This window comes from Alternaria incomplexa, assembly GCF_024043165.1.
Source record: "Alternaria incomplexa strain BMP 0042 chromosome Unknown scaffold_1, whole genome shotgun sequence".
In the NCBI taxonomy this organism is placed as follows: Eukaryota; Fungi; Ascomycota; class Dothideomycetes; order Pleosporales; family Pleosporaceae; genus Alternaria; species Alternaria incomplexa.
This window is the reverse complement of record NW_026249850.1, coordinates 2,397,208-2,414,997: the sequence shown is the minus strand read 5'-3', so window position 1 is coordinate 2,414,997 and position 17,790 is coordinate 2,397,208. Positions and strand designations below refer to the sequence as shown.

General features: G+C 53.1%; 8 protein-coding genes across 8 annotated transcripts; 2 read left to right on the top strand and 6 right to left on the bottom strand.

Annotated features, from left to right (window-relative positions):
* Nucleotides 1-327: 327 nt before the first annotated feature.
* J4E90_000869 (uncharacterized protein) lies at nt 328-2,728 on the top strand (the record flags this gene model as incomplete). The annotated part of the gene is made up of 3 exons (XM_051430462.1): nt 328-739; nt 789-1,861; nt 1,970-2,728. 3 exons carry the CDS (start codon nt 328-330, stop codon nt 2,726-2,728), a joined length of 2,244 nt encoding a protein of 747 aa, XP_051295949.1.
* Nucleotides 2,729-3,020: 292 nt separating this feature from the next.
* Nucleotides 3,021-3,680, bottom strand: J4E90_000868 (uncharacterized protein; the record flags this gene model as incomplete). The annotated part of the gene is made up of 2 exons (XM_051430461.1): nt 3,021-3,300; nt 3,364-3,680. 2 exons carry the CDS (start codon nt 3,678-3,680, stop codon nt 3,021-3,023), a joined length of 597 nt encoding a protein of 198 aa, XP_051295948.1.
* A 1,478-nt stretch (nt 3,681-5,158) lies between these two features.
* J4E90_000867 (uncharacterized protein) lies at nt 5,159-5,546 on the bottom strand (the record flags this gene model as incomplete). The annotated part of the gene is made up of 2 exons (XM_051430460.1): nt 5,159-5,425; nt 5,532-5,546. The coding sequence occupies 2 exons, from the start codon at nt 5,544-5,546 to the stop codon at nt 5,159-5,161; spliced, it is 282 nt and encodes a 93-aa protein (XP_051295947.1).
* Nucleotides 5,547-7,241: 1,695 nt separating this feature from the next.
* On the bottom strand, nt 7,242-8,882 carry J4E90_000866 (uncharacterized protein; the record flags this gene model as incomplete). Its single annotated transcript, XM_051430459.1, has 2 exons — nt 7,242-8,129; nt 8,181-8,882. The coding sequence occupies 2 exons, from the start codon at nt 8,880-8,882 to the stop codon at nt 7,242-7,244; spliced, it is 1,590 nt and encodes a 529-aa protein (XP_051295946.1).
* Nucleotides 8,883-11,952: 3,070 nt separating this feature from the next.
* On the top strand, nt 11,953-12,879 carry J4E90_000865 (uncharacterized protein; the record flags this gene model as incomplete). The annotated part of the gene is made up of 1 exon (XM_051430458.1): nt 11,953-12,879. One exon carries the CDS (start codon nt 11,953-11,955, stop codon nt 12,877-12,879), a length of 927 nt encoding a protein of 308 aa, XP_051295945.1.
* A 419-nt stretch (nt 12,880-13,298) lies between these two features.
* J4E90_000864 (uncharacterized protein) lies at nt 13,299-14,648 on the bottom strand (the record flags this gene model as incomplete). The annotated part of the gene is made up of 1 exon (XM_051430457.1): nt 13,299-14,648. The coding sequence occupies one exon, from the start codon at nt 14,646-14,648 to the stop codon at nt 13,299-13,301; it is 1,350 nt and encodes a 449-aa protein (XP_051295944.1).
* A 933-nt stretch (nt 14,649-15,581) lies between these two features.
* J4E90_000863 (uncharacterized protein) lies at nt 15,582-16,140 on the bottom strand (the record flags this gene model as incomplete). The annotated part of the gene is made up of 2 exons (XM_051430456.1): nt 15,582-15,921; nt 15,977-16,140. The coding sequence occupies 2 exons, from the start codon at nt 16,138-16,140 to the stop codon at nt 15,582-15,584; spliced, it is 504 nt and encodes a 167-aa protein (XP_051295943.1).
* A 1,003-nt stretch (nt 16,141-17,143) lies between these two features.
* J4E90_000862 (uncharacterized protein) lies at nt 17,144-17,782 on the bottom strand (the record flags this gene model as incomplete). The annotated part of the gene is made up of 3 exons (XM_051430455.1): nt 17,144-17,336; nt 17,403-17,437; nt 17,669-17,782. The coding sequence occupies 3 exons, from the start codon at nt 17,780-17,782 to the stop codon at nt 17,144-17,146; spliced, it is 342 nt and encodes a 113-aa protein (XP_051295942.1).
* Between the last annotated feature and the right edge of the window lie 8 nt (nt 17,783-17,790).

Below are 17,790 nucleotides of genomic sequence, written 5' to 3'. Positions count from 1 at the left end.
ATGGCAAGCTACCCTCTCTCGAGCGCGATACTCAGAAAAGCTTCGGAATGGGCCCGCGCTAGCACACCCATCCGGTCTAGCTCCCCGGTCGCTTAGTCACCCAGCATCCTTCACCACATTGGGCTGCATTGAAGGGCCCTGACAATGCTGCGCTAAGAGGCAATGGTACCTAGGTACAGGTGGAGATGAATTCGCATGCTAATTAGAGACTTCCAAAGTTGAAGCCTTCAGTACACACGTGACGTGAGTCACACCAACGGCGCACCCAAAGCACTTCCGAGATTTTCACCACCCGTCTTGACATTTGCTGCAGTGCGCGGTGACAATATGAGCCCGGCAACATCTTACACTCTGCGCCCTCTGGAGCGCAATCCTCCGAGCATTCCCAGTAACGCACTCGAGGGCGGCGCCTTCCGTATTCATTTATCACAGAAAGAGCTGAAAACGTTGGGGCTTGTTAATGGCGATTGTGTACGGCTGAGTACTGCTGCCGGTTTCAAAGGCTATGGAGTGGCCTGGCTAGCCTCGCAGACAAATCCTGGCAACAAGCCAATCGCCAAGGTGTCTGATCTTCTGCGAGAGCAATACGACCTCTCGCTTAACGATCCCGTCTTCATCGAGAAGGTAGACTCCTGGAAGCCTCTCAAATCCATAGAGATAAGTCTCGCAGACGCACCAAATCAAACTGCGAAGTTCAGCTCGAACGAGCAACTTTTGTATTGGCTACGACACACTTTAGGTAGGTCAACGATCATACTTGGCTACTGTTTCTGACAGCTATGTAGCAGTGGACTCTGACATTATTCTTCCGGGATGCAGCTTTCCAGTTCAACAAAAAGGCTTCAAGCAGAAGAGCCAGAAGTTGCGTGTCACCGTGCAGAACATTGATCCGCTGCCAACTGAGAAGTACGCGACATACTTCGACGAACTTACTACTGAAGTCACTACCACGGGTGATATCCCTACTCAGCAGACCCCGAGAGCTTCTAAGCAGATTCTCCAGGTAAGGGGTGATGGCATCGGTGGACTTTCTGCTCACATCACTACGATGAACAGACGCCTCTCTTACCTCACAAACACTCTACCTCATCAACGCGACGTACGCCTTTGTGGACCTACTTCTTTCTTACTACACGGCCCCGAGGGTACAGGCAAAAGTCTTCTACTAGAACGGCTAGCGGAATGCCCATGGCAAGAAGTTTACCGAGTAGATCCAGACACGCATCCAAAAGGACAAGCCAAGGCAATATCCGATGTTTTTGAGGACGCTCGTGACAACCAACCGAGCTTAATCATCATGGATAACCTCGACAGATTTCTCGAAAAAGCTGAGACGCTCGTGAATAAGCTGCGGTTTGAATTGGCCAAGCTAGGTGGTAGCCAAGTGGTCGTGGCAGCAGCAGCACGTAGCATATACGATGTTGACACCAGACTTCGATCACCGTCAGCTTTCAAAACGAAGCTAGAGATCTTTCCACCCAACACCACTCAGCGAGAAGATATTCTCCGACAAACTTTGGGCACTACGAGCAAACTTGGAGACCTTGACTTCCCAGCGCTGGCAGAGCGCACACACGGTTTCGTCGGACGCGACATTCACGATCTGTGTCTTCTCGCCCGAGACCGACGTGAACAACAAATAGATGAGACGATAAGCGAGGAAGAAAAGACCACCTTTGGTAAGAAGCTTGAGCAAACAGACTATGTTTGTCAGGAAGATTTTGATGCCGTATTCGGAGAGGTACAACCGACGGTTCTCAAGGACAGCATTCTAGAGGTGCCCAAGGTCCGATGGACAGATATCGCTGGTCTTGATCACGTTCGCGCTGTGCTTGAAGCCATTACTATCCGCCCATTCAAGGTAAGCTATAGTCCTATGTCATCTCTACATCTCCCACGGCTGTATTCAATTCACCCTTAGGTGTTCGTCTACCTCTGCAACCAGGCTCAAAGCTAATCACATCTCCAGTATCCCGACCTCGACATCAAATTCGGCGGCCCTCAATCCCGAAAAGGCGTTCTACTCTATGGCCCGCCCGGTTGCGCAAAGACCCTGATCGCACAAGCCGTTGCGACGGAGAGTAAACAAAACTTCCTCGCAGTCAAAGGCTCTGAACTCATCAAGATGTATGTGGGCGAGTCCGAGCGAGCTATCCGGGATGTATTCCGTAGAGCACGCGCGGCAAAACCGTGCATCATCTTCTTTGACGAAATCGACTCCATCGGCAAGTCGCGCGAGAAGACGCAGGATAGCGGTCTCAACGTCGTTACAACGCTGCTGAACGAGATGGATGGTATTGAAGCACTCAAGGATGTGTTCATCATCGGCGCGACCAATCGGCCTGACATTCTCGACTCGGCGCTCATCCGTACCGGCCGTTTCGACGCACATATCCACATCGGCCTTCCGACTGAAGAAGCGCGGAAGCAGATCCTGCAAATCCATACCAGAAAGAGACCGCTCGCAGAGGACGTCGATCTCGATGTTGTTGCCAAGAAGACGGACGGAAGCAGTGGAGCAGATATCAGTGGGTTATGCGCTGTTGCCATCGAGTTGGCGATTACGGATTACACAATGGATCCCAATAGCGAGCCGAAAGTTTACATGCGACATTTTGAGCAGGCGCTGCAGCAACACGTCCCACATACCATTGCGGATGAAGCCGAACGGTACAAGAACTGGCGGCCAGGCACGTCGCTGTCGGAGCCGTCGAAGTCGGAGAAGTAAACGAACGATGCTGTTAGTCTTCAGGATTAATCGAACTGATCGTGCGCTTCCTCATGTACTTGATCTGAAAAAGCTAGATATAAACACATGCTTTAGATTGTGCGAAGAAAGCTGTTCTATCAAAATTGCACAATAAAGAGATGCGGAGTGCTTTGCTTGTATGATAGATCGGTATAGATCACCGTGAAGGTCTTTATGTTACAACATAGCACACGAAAAGCAAGGGTATCCTCGAACACAATTCCGCAACGCCATTCCCCCCAGCCCCAGTTCGAAATCCCGTTGTATGTACTTAGCCAGCAAGCTCCGCCTCCTTGAAGATCGGTATGTTGATGTCGAACTCCTCGTCAAAGCCGGCCACTCTGCCGAGAATACAATTGGCTTTCTTTTGTGCCTGCTCGCTCATGTCCGCCACGTGCGTGAGCGCAATATGGTTCATAAGTGTTTCCACACCACCGTAAACGCCCGTGACTTTGTCCTGCCCTGAGCAAAGCAGGCAGCCGAAGTTGTCGTCGTTTGAGCTAGGTTCTGCTGCCTTCTTCTTCACGTGTGATTTAGCGAGAAACATCCACCTGGAGAGTGGGAGACGAAGTCAGCATATTTCTCACATGCTGTTTGAACAAGGACACGCTTACCGATACCGTATCCCGGACATGGAAGTCTTGACACGCGGGTCCACTATCTCGACAGTCTTGTTCTTTTTCGTGGGGTGCGGCTTCGTGAAGACGTCGCCCGTGAAGGTACAATGCTTACACCCCCAAATCTGCTTTGTGTTGTAGTAGCCACAGGGCTGAGTGCGGACTGTGATACCCTTCTTGAGGTCTTCTCTGACAGCCCAGGCACCCTTACAAAATCCCCAGTAATCGTTGTCCTTGTTAGGGCGGCCGTTCATCATTCTTTCACCACCTGCTGGTCCGCTTTGAATAGTATCGGATCTGAAGTTGTTGCGCATGCGGTGGCCTGGAAGGATGCCGATCGGAATAGAGCTGCTGCTGTCGGTTGAGGCGACAGAGGGCGTAAAACTAGCATGTCGAGGTCGGCTTGTAGCTGGAGAAACTGGCATCAAAGAAGTAGCGGCTGCTGCTGGAGAACTATACGCAGCCGCTTGGGGGTTGCTGTTGCTACGTTGGCCGGGTATGCCGCGTTCTGTTGCAGGTGCCATATAATGCTGAGGGTGCACTAACTGTCTAAGACCGGCAAGGTGTCCTTCAGCTGGTGCAGGATATTGCTGTGGCTGCGTATACGGTACAGATGGTGTTTGGGAAAGTGAAGGGGAAGGATGTCGTTGCTGTTGTGATCCAGGCCAAGGCATGCGCGTAGGTGCATTTGCGTTGTTCTTGGGTGTATTGATGAGCGGCGCATGAGATTGAGGGCGTAAAGGTGCCAGCGGTGCAATGGGAGAAGGTGTATATCTGTCTTCTGTGGCCATATAGGGAGAGCTGTATGGTGGAGCACTACGAATCTCATCGTCTTGATCATATGGTGCTACTGGAGGTCGGGCATGTTCACCTTGCGATGAGTTGGAGCTTTTGCGGCCAAGAGATGCTGTGTTAGACTGCGTAGAGCTAGAGGTATCAGACCATCGAGGATGTAATGTGTGCGTTCCTGTCTGGTGAAATGAACTACTTGCGGGATGCGGTTGATTGTAGACATGCTGCTCCTTTATCGGCCTGACGGTATTCACTTGACCGGAAGCCAATGGTGAATCATGGGAACGCTCATTTAGGCTTCTATCCAGCTCTTGCATTGATTCAGTATATGCGTCTCGGTCATTGAGCGTGGTCAGCGTATCTCGGCGAGTGGGATGGGCACCACTATGCCTGTGGGGTTTCCCTAGTCTTGACTCGTTTTCGACGTTGAGGCCTTGATAAGAGCTAATCATGTGCTGGATATCATTCATAATCGATGCGCGGTCTTCAGGACGAAGTCTGTCCAGAGCTAGAATGACAGGCTCCGCAGCTTGTGTAGGGGTATAGGCCGGACGAGACGCTCTCGACGTATCTTGGGGCCGGCAATAGTCGGGCAGACTATGTCCAGTATAACCAAAATCGTTCTGCGATGGAAAGCTTGCGGTCGGATAGCTATCTGACAGCGAACGTATCTGGCCATGCCTCGAGTCACTTGAAATGTCCTTGTAGTTCTCACCGACCGCCCTCAACGGTCGCACTATCGGCTTTGCTATGTAGATTCTTTGTTTCAGCTCGTCCAATGTTGTCAGAGTCTCTTTTCGGTTCGTAATGGAGGCTTCGTGGAGGACATGCAGATTAAGCACACAAACTTCGCTGAAGGCTCAACGTTAGCTCTATCCCGATATGCCAAACATCTGGACACTCACTTCGTAGCGGCTTGCCGTAAGCTGTTGATTATTTCGGCCTGCAGCATGAAGCCTATATGGTAGAGACGTTCCCGAGCGGTATCTGTGCGCATGTCTTAATTCTCAAGTCCACTATACGAGCCTGATTCGTAGAACTTACCATCTCCAACGCGCACATAGTCACCCAATTCTCTCTGATCTTGCTTATATCTTAGAGCGATCTGCTGTTCTCCAGCGATAAGAGAGTCTTGTAGCTGCTCCTCCTCCCATTCTTGCTGACCTTGATCGCGGGCTTTACGAGCGCGGCGTTTCTGCTTGACAAGCTTGAGGAGCTCTGATCCACCGTGGAACGCGGAAACAACAGCAGACACTGCTGCGACGATCTGATTAATTGTGAGCAACAATCAGAAGAGGAGACTTGTATTCTTGGGCGAGGTCGCGTGCGCACACCTGCAGATGAATTTTCGGGGCATAAAAGAGTAGACCTACCTCAAGACCGGACATTCTCGATAACGAGTTATTGTCCCCCGAAGGTAGCCGTTTTGCTTTGCTGGTTGGCTAGATAGCGCTCCCAGATCGTGTTGAGACCATTAGGGCGAAGCCTTCCACTGGTTTCTGGTCCTGGTTCTCGTTGTATCGAGGATGATTGAGCCTGAGCAGGCTGAAAATCGAATGTCTCGACTGATCCTCAGATTTAGGGCTGACTAGGCTTGCGATAAGCACCAACTGCGCGCAGTGATGGACCTTTCTAACACATGCTCAATCAGTACGAGAGGAAGCAGAGCTACACGTAGAGTCGTCGCGTAAGATAATGCGATGGAGGCCGAAGGGGAAGATTGGATAGCCAATCTGGAATAGAACAGATTGATTGTAAAGTGAGAAAGGGAAGTCCCTCAGAAGGCTGAAGAGGGTTCCTTCCCATCGGTACTCCGCCTCGCTCGAGTCTGACTGGGTGGCCTGCGACCGCTATTTACATTAGGCTAAGCCTTTGCTGAGCCAGGCGTAGGCGACAGTATTGCTTGACCGAGGTGCAGCGCTCATTGTGCTATCTAGCGCGGCCGTTCCAATGATGAGTAGCGATGGCTTCAGGCCAGGCGGGCTGTGTGATGCCGTCTAGCCTGGAAGCGAGTGGCATACTGTATCGTAAAGCAGGAAAGGCTTGGCTGGTGGCTTCTTTGCAGCCACATCTCTGACTAGTCCGGCTCTTAATTTGACAGATGCGCTCTGCTGCCAGTATGAGGGCCTATCGTGACGGGTGAGGCTTGAGGCCTGCTGCTCGCCAAGAGGTGGGGGCTGAATGGTGAGGGCCACACCCCGAAAGTTGCTTGAGAGCCGGCCTTCTTTACAGGAAACGAACTCAGCATGTACCTAGGTAGTGTGCGCTGTAGGTCTCGGAGACGAGAGGCTGGAGCTCGGTCACTTTGGCTGAAGTCTGTTGGGTGGACGGCAGTGAGATGATAGATGGTGCGCCTTCCTGCTTCCGCTCCCGAGCGGGGGTGGCCAGGTGGTTCGCGCCATAGCCACCACGCTTCTCCAAACGGTAGCTGCGACCATGTGCCATGCCTGCCTACGAAGAGTACGCGCGAGAAGTCTGTGCCAGAACACACTCAACCGAATGCTCATTCTTTCTAGACAGCTTTTCGCAGTACCAGAATACATCTCGAAAGCGTTCGCAACCCTGTATACATACGAAACAGCGCCGATGCGATGCATTCTACCGGTTCACCGGTCGATCCTCTCGGCCCCATCCCAGGAATGTGGGTTTCGGGACGCACAGCGTTCAGCAGGAGCCCAAAATTCACAGGCTCCAGTCAGTGACAAAGTGACAATAAGCGCAGTGATAGTTGTTGAAAGTTCCATTCGCAAACTTGCAGGCCTTTCAGCGGTACCAAAGTCTTTCGCCTAACCCTATCCTTTCACCGACCAGCAGTACGTCTCGAATCATCCCTAGCCGCATGTGAAGAAGTCCAGGGATATCCTGGAGAATGCAACCAGAACGACCCCCGCTTATAAGAAACAACCCGCATAAACCCAAATGGCACGCGAGTACATTTTGCAACTCTCGGTGTATCAGCGCATAACGCCCTAGTAATACCAAGTCCCGATCGCTAGAAACGCGATTCAACGTAGAAGGACAAACGAAAAAAAGAAGAATGAGATGTTCTCGAAAGTTTGTAGAAGTGAATGAAGAGACAAAGCTTATGCATCTTCGAGCTGTACTCTCTGGCTCTTCCGGTTCCTGACTTCCACCATCGTAGGGGTGAGGGCCAATCGATCCACCACACGATCCTCGTGCGTACTCGTCAAAGTGCGAACCACGCCTCTTGGGCTATTCGCTCTGCTGACAGATACACTCCTTGCGACGCCGACCATGGCTTTCGCTGTGGCGACTTCTTCTGTCTTTCCCTCCCTTCTCCTTGCTTGGATCTCAGCTCGCTTCTCACCGAGCCTACTGGCCGAGTGTGGTGGAGTTGACAAGCTCTGCAACCTCTGCAGAGGGGAGGGTGCGTCAAGAGGTGCAGAAGACGGGTGCGATGACAGCGCGCTGAGTTTGGTCACCTTCGGCTGCTGTTGCGAGGGCGAGCGGATTAGTGGGGACGACGGCTCGCTGTTGACTGTAAGGGTCTCGCTTTTCAGAGTCCTCACTGGCTTCGTGCAGATCTCCCATTCAGGCTCTCGCTCGTCAAGATGCAACGTAATCGGTTTAGGATGACCGGGTGATGCCTGGGCGACTATGATCGTGATCGATTCGGCCTCAGATTCGAAGCTGCAAATCGAGGTAGGGGTCAATGCTGGCTTCAGGTACGGAGATGATACAGGCTTCAGCTTGGTAGAATCCATCTGTCTTGTCGTGTTCTCTGTATTCTGAGCAAAAGTTTGCTGAAGGGGAGACTTCGTGGGCATCGTCCGGGACCGCTTCAGATCCTTTTTGCTACGGCTCATGATGGATCCTGACAGAGGTGACGGTGCGCGGCCGGGGTTGGTGGACGGAAATAGGGACAGCCGTGGTGAGCCAGACGCCGGAGCGGGCGAGGTCACCCTGCGCTGGAGACTGTAATCTACGGGACTTTCGTCCTTCTGATCGTCCTACCTTCACGTTAGCCCTAGTTGGAAATAGCCATACCTGCGGATACATACCTTTGCAGACAGCTCTAGCAGTGGCTTGATCTTCTCGGTGTTGCCTTGCCGTCTTGCCAAGAGGGATAATCGGTTCGGGTCGGACTGCAAGAGGTTTCCGAACATAACGCTGTATCTTTCCATTGTGATATCGGGAAGGCTGACGTCCAGAAGCGGCCCTCCATCATCTGCGGACCCGGTTGGATTCTGTGGTAGTGCTTTGTTGGTTGTGCCCGGTAGTTCAACCTGTGGCACAGGTGGGACCTCGCCCGCAACGCCTCGCACTCCTAGAGCAGGCGTTGTAAAAGACCGTTGCATAGACTTCTTAGGCCCATGTGACGGCATATTTCCGAGCGTCATAGCACGATCTCGGGTCGCAGACGTCTCCGGTGGCGACTGAGGTGGGACGAACTCTCCTGGAGCCCATTTCCGCGATGCTCGGATGTTCGGCCTATAGGTCGGCGGTGACACACTGCGTAACTTCTCCCTCTCTTTCTCTTCCGGTCGAGCTGCCTGGGGCTCATTGGCTTCCTCGTCATGGTGGCTGTCTGCGCGAGGTGCCGCGGCAACGGTCTGCGCCAGCTGATAGAACGATGGCTTTTCTGGTTGAGGGGGAGGCGCTTTACGAAACAACGACTTCCATCGGCTGATTTTGGACTTGGGTGCCTCAACACGGCTGCTCAGCGAAGCCGAAGAGTCGTTGGGGTGGTTTAGTGTTGCCATTGGAGAATGGGCGGGTTTCGAGTCGGTTGTTGGTACCGCAGCCTCAGGCGGTGATTTCAAATGTGAACCTGAGGTGGGTGACCCAAGAGCGATACCAATGACCCCTCTTTCTTTCGTGGCGTCTGGACTGTAGAGTACAGTTGTCGAGGTAGTAGGCGATTGGAACGAGTGGATATGGTCCTGAGAATAGATCGATGGTGCAAGATTTGTTTTCCTATGGAACATGAATGGACGCTCTCCAGGTCCACTCGATGTGCTTGGCCGCACTGCCGTGCCTGGGACTCCTAGATTTACTTCGGTGCTCAAATCGGAAGTGGAGGGCTTGTATTTGTCAACGCCTGTTTGAGAACCCTTAACAGGCGGCATTGAGGCCCCATTGTCTTGCTCAGTGGCGTCCCTGCGATTGTTTCTCAGAAACCTCAATGACTTCGACCTTGTAAGCATCCCGGGCATCTTGGGTTTCAAATTCGTTAGAGTGAAGGTATAGTGAGTATGAAGAAAAGACAGGAAGATATTGGCGTGGTTGTAAAGGAATGGACAGCTCTAGTGAGCCAAAGAAATGGAACAAGCCGCGACACAGTCGTGGAGAGGTTGAGAGAAGGAAGAGATGCAGAGAACGGCGGAATGTGCGCCAGTATCACCACCGGTCTGCCAGGAAACGAGCCTGGCGCCTCCACACTTCGCTGTCATCATACCAGCGGCAATCACTCATCCACTTTCGGGGCGTCTGGGAGAAATTGCAGAGTCGAGAACCCGCCCGTTGCGGAGCCAGGACCAGGGTAACGCGCTGCATGAGATCGGTGGTTCGATTGGCTCTGCGGCATGTCGCGCCAACGGGACCCATGGCATTTGGCAGGATCACCTCGTCTGCGCCGTGGCAGGGTGACGATACCGGGGGGAACAAGCGACAAATGCTGCAGGGTTGGGATGCACCAACCTTGGCCAGGTGGTTTCAAGACGACGCTGGGCCGAGGAGCAATTTCGCGATCCGCCGCCAAGACGATCCGACCGACTTCACTGGCTGTGGTAAGATTATCAACCGTCAACGAGCCCACCCACCGTGCAACGAGGCTACCTACAACAAAGCTGACGTCTGCTCTTGCAAGACGCAAGCTGAGGTGCACATGCGGAACCTGAGAAGCTGCGACACTGGGCCACGCTGAAGCAACAAGTCCTCGCCCACCTGTGATCGCTGGGAAATGAGACCCCAACACATCATGTGTGGATACGGCGCGACGTTTCGGGCTTACTTACCCAAGATTGCGGACGAGGTGTCGCCGCCTTCCTAATCAGACAGGCATGTATACGCGCGACAGATGATTGAAACGAGGCATGAGCGGTCTCGCCTGCCTCAGGCACTCACGCGACCTTGTCTAGGCGGCCAACACGCCCAGTATGCAAAACGCAATGCACCTGTGAACGCTCAATCCAGAGGACATACCGAAGGCGAGTATAAGCATTTTACTTGCCGCAACCCCACCGCTTGCTCGCCTAATGTGCCGATACACTCTGCATGCTCATTGTGCAGCTAATCGAATGACTTTCCTCCAACATCTCCAGCGCACGTCGTGCGTGCCCACATCCACAAGTGCCGGATTGAATCCCCTGCGACATATAGAAGCAACCGATATACCGGTCTGGACATCCCTTACGAAGCTACGACATATCGATGACCCTGCTGTCAGTCTAGGAAAGGATGTCGCAGTCTCGAACGCATGCATCGCAGGAATTGATGCAAGACTCCTCTGTCGATGCGGCGTAGGACCGTTCCAGTTGGTCTCTGCCTCTGCTGCTTCATCGGGAGGCAAAGCTGGCGAGTCTTGTTCCCACCACTTTCGAACTTCGCTCCTCGTCGCCTGACCCAGACGGACTTGGACGATTAATTGAAACTTCTTATGGCTTCGCGAACTGGCTCCCGATTAGCAACATATCTTCAACCCTCGCTCCATGTGTAGCAGCATGCACAAAGGGCGCAGTTGGACTTCAGAACCATCTCCACATTCCGAGTTGGCCATAGCACCCGCGCCCATCTTCTTTCCTCTTTCTACGTGGCCGAACTTGCTCGCAACTTTCATGCGTCGTGCATACATCGTTGCCGCCCTTTGAGAGAGAGTAGTTCAAGTGCCAAACTTGTGCGTAAATCCAATAGAATATGATGGCTTTGGACGTCCGCGGTTTCTGTATGGAATGCCTTCCTTCGGGTATCTCATTCGGCCGGATGAATTGTACGTCCATTGAAGCGTATATCGAACACCGCACAGCGACAGGCTCTGCAATACGTTTTATGGACTCTGTTCGGGACGCAATGGAAATGTTGATTAATCAATAAACCCATTTAACGTCCGTGTGGCACTCGAGAGAAGTCCGCAGAGACTTTGTAGCAGGCCTCGGGACCATCCGACAGCGAGTTCAGTAATCTTACTTCTACACCACGAGGCTACCTCTGACTTAATCCAAAACGACATTCGTCGCAAAGTCGACTCCAAGTTACTCAAGAAAAGTTTCGCTCTATCGCGCATTGCGACGGGACAGAACTTGAGTTCCTGGACAGCTGCAGGCGCAGTTTTAGCTGACCACATACCACAAGTATGCGCTAATGTAGCTGTAGCGCAGAACATTCAAAGTGGTCGATGGAAGGCCGCGGGGACATGTTTGCCCGACCGGTCACGAGTGTTGCCGAAACCTTATAGACAATACCTCGGGCAACCACCTAGTCGGACCTCCCTTCTGACCTTTTGCTCGAAGTAGCCAGAATTTCTCAAATCAAGGTGAAATTACCAATCTTTCGGACGAGATCTGCGGTGAATTAGAAGCGGCATCTTGGGCCTTTGGCGCGTTGACCGTCGTTGGACTGTACGATATATAAGGTTGATGGCGCTTTCGGATATGTATTCAACAACACGCCCTCAAACCTCAGGATCATTGATTCTCAAGCCATCCGTCTCTTATACCTTCGCACAGTCTTGCAAACCTCAGTCCTCTTACAATACTAGCATTCGCCAATCTTATCTTTACTCCTCTACAACAATAAGCTGTCGTACACGCAGGTGTCGAGTCCATCAACTTCAATATGCACTTCAACCCCGAAAAAGACATACCCGACCTATCGGGAAAGGTCATCGTTGTAACAGGCGGCAGTAGCGGTCTCGGAAAAGAGAGCGTTCTCCAACTCGTCAAGCACAACCCAGATAAAGTCTATCTTGCAGCCCGGACAAGCAGGCGAGGCAACGCAGCAATCGAAGAGATCGAGAAAGACGTTCCCTCAGCAAAGGGAAAGATACATTACCTCGAGGTAGACATGGCATCGTTCGCATCCGTCAAGCAAGCCGCCGATCGCATCCTCACCGAAAACACTCGTCTGGATATCCTAATGAACAACGCCGGCACAACAGGCAACCCTGCAAGCGTAACGAGCGACGGCTACGAGGTCCAATTCGGCAGCAACTACATGGGCCCTACTCTCTTCACGAAACTACTCCTGCCACTCCTGCTCAAAACTGCCGAAGAGCCAAACAGCGACGTTCGCATCATCAACCTTAGCTCCGAACTATTCAAGCAAGGTCCCAAAGAGGGTATCCTCTTCCCTAAGCTCACAACTGCTTGTGAGGACATGAGCTCCGTAGCTCGTTACGGCCAATCGAAACTGGCAAACTACTATTTCAGCAAGGTCAGCGCACAGAAATACCCAAGCATCACATCTGTAGCGCTGCATCCCGGCGTTGTTAACACGGGCATCTGGGATAATTTGAAGACAAGAAGACCTGTACTAGGTACGGTTCTTTCCGTAGTCTTTGGTCCGTTCCTGACGAATGTTGCCGACGGTGCGAAGGCGCAGTTGTGGGCCAGTACTGCGAAGAAGAGCGAGGTTAAGAACGGGGCTTTCTACACACCAAAAGGCAATGGGAATGAGTACACGCAGGCAATACTCAAGAACGATAAACTTGCGAATGAGCTGTGGGAGTGGACCCAGAAGGAGTTTGCGAAGCATGGATTCTGATTAACGTTGTGGGCTTGTGTCTCAAATCTTTCATCAAATCGTACGGGTAAAGCGATGGGGTATTTTTACATGAACAATCAATACAGCGTTATCGCAGTATTTAGCAAGTAATCATAATACAAAACCATTTACCCTGCAGTTCCTTAATTTCAAAGTGAATAGCAACAACTGAGGCCTTGCAAAAGGTAGTAATTGTGAGCAAGCAAAGCATCTGAAAGAGCACGGGAAAGAGCAACATCACACAGCACATAGCGAGAGTTCGCCAAATTTCGCAACATGAAAAAGAAACGCGTTCATATGTATGCTAAACATCGCTCAGTCTCGAAGATTTATCAAACGCCGCTGATGTGAAACTTATGAACCCATACCCAAGACCCATATTTTAGGGGAGAAAAAAAGAGAAAAAACAACGCCACAGCTTATGCTTCGGCCTGCGCCCGCTGACCCGCGGTGCCCAAGTCAACACTTTTATGATATTGCTTACATGGCAAATTCTGGTGCGAATCGTCCTCGTCGTACTCAATATCAAACATACGCTTCAGCTCTTTACATGCTACCATATATTGCTGTCGAGCACCCGGGCTCTCCCTAAGAGGATTAGGCGCCTTGTCCCAGCCATGTGGCACCCCGGGTACACAGTGGTAATGCACGCGCTTTCCAAGATCCTTTTGTAGGCGGTCGCGGAATCGTTCGCCCTCAGCGAGAAGCATGTCCCATTCACAACAGAAGAGGACAATGTCGTCAGGGAGCGCCGCAAGCATGTGTTTTGGTGCCACACCAGGGCTGAGCCATGGATGTGCAAGATCGAGCGAAGGTGGTTGGAGATACGAGTCGTCGAAGAGATCGGTGAAGACAGCGGGGAGGTTCTGGTCAACCCTCGAGCACGTCTCTCGGCGCTGGGCGCGGGTTTGCGTATAATCGGTCGGTGGATAGAAGGATACTATGCCCCTAATTTTGAGGACAGTGTTGGACGCCTCCGTCATGACTGACACTCCCGAGTTGTCTTTGTATGAGGATATGAGCGATAGCGAGGAGGCGCCTGTCTGGCGGAGCATAGCAATGCGATCGAGGCGTGACTTTTGGCGCACGAGTGGGACGCGGGAGCCGTTCGGGGTGAGGTTTTGGCCAAATGCAGGAGGAGGCTGAAGGACAGCATTGGGAACGCTGCCCGCGCGGTCATCGATGATCTTGGCGCCAGATGTTGTTCGATCGAAGAGCTCGCCCTGCAGACACAGCGGGACCGTAAAGCTCATGTTGCCTCCTGACGAGAAGCCCGATATGGCGAAGCGATCTGCATCTAGCATCAACTCCTCGGCGTGTTGCGCCAGCCAGAGTACCGCATCGGCACCGTCTTCGACAGCCGTGGGAAACGGGTTCTCAGGCGCGAGGCGATAATCGACGCTGACGACAACGGCTCCGACCTCGTCGACGACGACACCGCACCAGCGCGCATCGTCGTGTGCAGTGCCCAGTACGAAACCGCCTCCGTGGAAGTTGATGACAACAGGGTATTTCCTAGTACCCTTCAGCTTCTTATGCTTCTTGTATTCCTTGGGCACGTAGAAGTTGAGGCGGAATTTGCCTTTCAATGGCGAGACGGTGGCATCGATGTCCCTATGGAAGGCAGGCTTCGGGGGTCGTGGGCGGGCCAGGCGGTGGAGCATCATGCCGATGCCCATGAGGACGCGCCAAAACTGCGCCTGGACGTGGAGCATCCATCGCGGCCGGCTGCTCTTGGGTTGTGGTGGGTTGTCGACGGATACGGTCATGTTGACGGTTGACGGTTGACGGTTGACGGTTGGTGGAGAGGATTGAATCACCCTATACGGCGCGCGCCATTAACGAGGCCGCGGGTGGTGAAAGAGATGAAAGGGGGCTGTGCCTGTGGCAAGCCGAGTGCTTAGGGGTGATGCGTGGTGGTAGTGTCGCGATAGTGTGGGACTAGAATTGTCGCGACGGTGTTAGTTGGGACGTCGAGTCCTTGGTTGTGCGTTTAGTCGCAAGCGTTGGGAGTCTAGAAATGTGAGGCCCAGGGACGCGCAAGGGTCCCCGATAGGCGATGACGTAGGCTAATCAGCCGCACCCCATCTATGCCGCCCAATCCATGTGCTGTCGCGCTTTCACCCCAGTTGAGAAATGGCCGCGGAGCAGAGCGTGCATGGCGATGCCTCGGCGCCGATTTCAACAGACATTTGACGTTGTCGATGCGCCGATGTGGCCAGTCGCGGGTGGCTGGGTGTTCCGTGTTGCACCACAAGGCTGTTACACGACGACGGCAGACCTCTAGTCCTGCATAGAGTCGGGCATATCATCACTCAGAACTCACAATCACAATCAAAATCAAGTACCAACTGGTCAGTTTGAACGGCGTGAATTCACACCGCTCCTAGTGATAGATTATAGACGTAAAGACCATACTCCAGGGCATCACATATCCAATGGGTAGACAACCGTCCCACCCAGTACCCAAACGAAAAGAGAGCAAACCGGAACGGGTATAGTGGCTGCTCAAGTCCTCAGAAAAGCGCCGAACGCTCACCTATTGATGCTGCCATGGACAAAATGCAAGTGTAAACATCGATGGAAAGCCGACAGCGAAGTCGATATCAGATGTCAAAGAACGCCGGGGAAGTTGTGCATGCAAGTCAAGTGCACAAGAATCGATAAGGAATGAGGGCAGATCAAGAGGTCCATGGAAACCTTCACGCGTCGACAAACTCGTACTCGTCATCCTCGGGGGCGACATGGCGCTTTGGGCGCGGGGCCTCGTCGTACAAGTCGAGCACCTCATACTCGTTCTTCACCAGCTTCTCTGTCTCCTTGGTTTCAAACCTCTCCACAGCCTTGTCGAGTGCATGGTTTAGGATCTGGCTGCCATGGCTGGGACCGCGATGGGCATCGAATGAGTAGGCGACCTCGGCATCTGGGGCAGGAGCAGCGGAAGGATGGTCAACGTCCTCATCGGCGGACGACTCGTCACTAGCAGAAGCCATGTCCTTGTTGAAAGCGGTGCGAGCCTTCATGGGGCCGGGATACGATGCCCTGCATATGTTAGTACTCCGATAAGCAACCCGGGACCCGTGTGGGAGCCACTCACTTGATATGCGGGTACAGCTTAGCAGGGCGGGGCTTGCCGTCTTCCTGTCGCCGGCCAGGGCCAAACGACTGTCCGTTCGCCCACTTCGCCCTGCTGTTCTTGTCGCGGTTGAACTCCTTGGCGTCGCTGCGGAGGTCGCTGGTGAAGGTCTGCGAAGTCGACATGTCTGTGTTGCGACTTGGATCGACGGGTGTAGTTATAGTATGTATTGTGACTGGTTGGTATGGTTTGGCAAGAGTATAAACGGAGTATGTAGAGTGTTGTTGGGAGGTGCTGCGGCAGATGGCTAGTAGGTAGATTAGGTGTGACGGAGAAGGTAAACAATGGGATGTGACAGGTACGATAGCTGTGTCGAGGTAATAAGCACGGGTGAGAGGGAGGCGCGGCGGATGACTAGCAGCTGTCTTGTGAATGACTCTAAGAAGTGACTCAGGATGACGAGGTGCTGGGGCGACGAGAGTGGCTATGCAGGTACTTATGGAAGATTACGGCTCGTGTTCAGGCCAGGCAGTTGTTTACTCGCGCCGCCCTTATGTCGTCAAAGGCGTAGGCACCATCCCCGCCTTGTCTGGTTCCTGATAAGGGGACTGTCGACGGGTGGGAGCTCATGACCTAGGTTCCAGCTTCCGACTCGCCGAGGCCTGTTGCCCGCTTTAGCCCGATGCGCAGCCGGTTTGACGCTGTTGCCCATGATGCCATCATGGCGGTTTCAGACGCCTTTGGCGGCCAACGTGGGCGAGTTGGAGGCTGCTGTGTCCTGGTTGGTGTGCATGGATATGCGTGAAGCTCCCAGCCCTGGAGCTCTCAAGCTCGCAAGCGCCCCAAGCTGGTGCTCCATCTTCCGATCGCCGACCCCACATCGAGCCTCCACACCTCAGACAGCAACAGTCACGGCATGCATCCCAACAATCGCACCTTATTAGATGACGCCCTTTACCACGCTCCCTGATAAGAGCCCGGATTCGGCCGCCGCGTCTGTGCCCGGCTGCTAGTCTAGCCCATCATCTAACGCGGGTGCGCGGCTTGCTACGAACCAGCCAAGACATGTACCCCATACCATGGCATTGCAACGCCCTTCCGTCAATCAGCTATCTTGGAACATTAACGTGTCTAGAGTGGCATGGTTGACTAAGGCAGCCGTTCCAGGTGCATCCTCAGGCACTCGCTTCAAGTGTGGTACGCGGCCGCCTCTTCATCCTCCTCGTCGCTACTTTCAACTAAGCCAGCCTCGCTTGGGAGGACATCAGGGAACCAGCCATATGTACCGAGATCTACCGTGTACTGGCCTATGGCATCCTGTCTGACCTCCACTCCCTCTCTCCGCAGGGCATCCGCCTGCTGAGCAGCAGCGCTCGGGCCTCTTTGTTCCAGTCAGCAATCGAACAACAACCAACAAAGCCTTGTTATGGTGACAAGGAGCGCTGACCTCGGGCTGATACCGCCTTTGGCGTTGATCACGCGCTGCCAAGGCACGTTGCGGCTATGGAACGTAGGAATATTGCTGCTATCGGCCGATGGCGAAGGCAAGTTCTTGAGACAGACTCCGACTTGTCTTTGACGTCATGCGTTAGTGATGCTGCGACACGATGGTCATGGTGCTCCGCTGTAATACCTTGGACATTCGGCTATAATCAGACAAACACGTCAGCAAGTCGACCTCGTCATCAGGGAACACAACGCACGCTTCCCTACCAGCCTGGCAATATGACCATAGCTAGTGACCTTGCCAGAAGGCACCTCTTGAATCGCTTCGTATACTGCTGTGTACCATAGCCAGACTTCTTCTGAGCGCTCTCCTGGTGCCATGATGATCC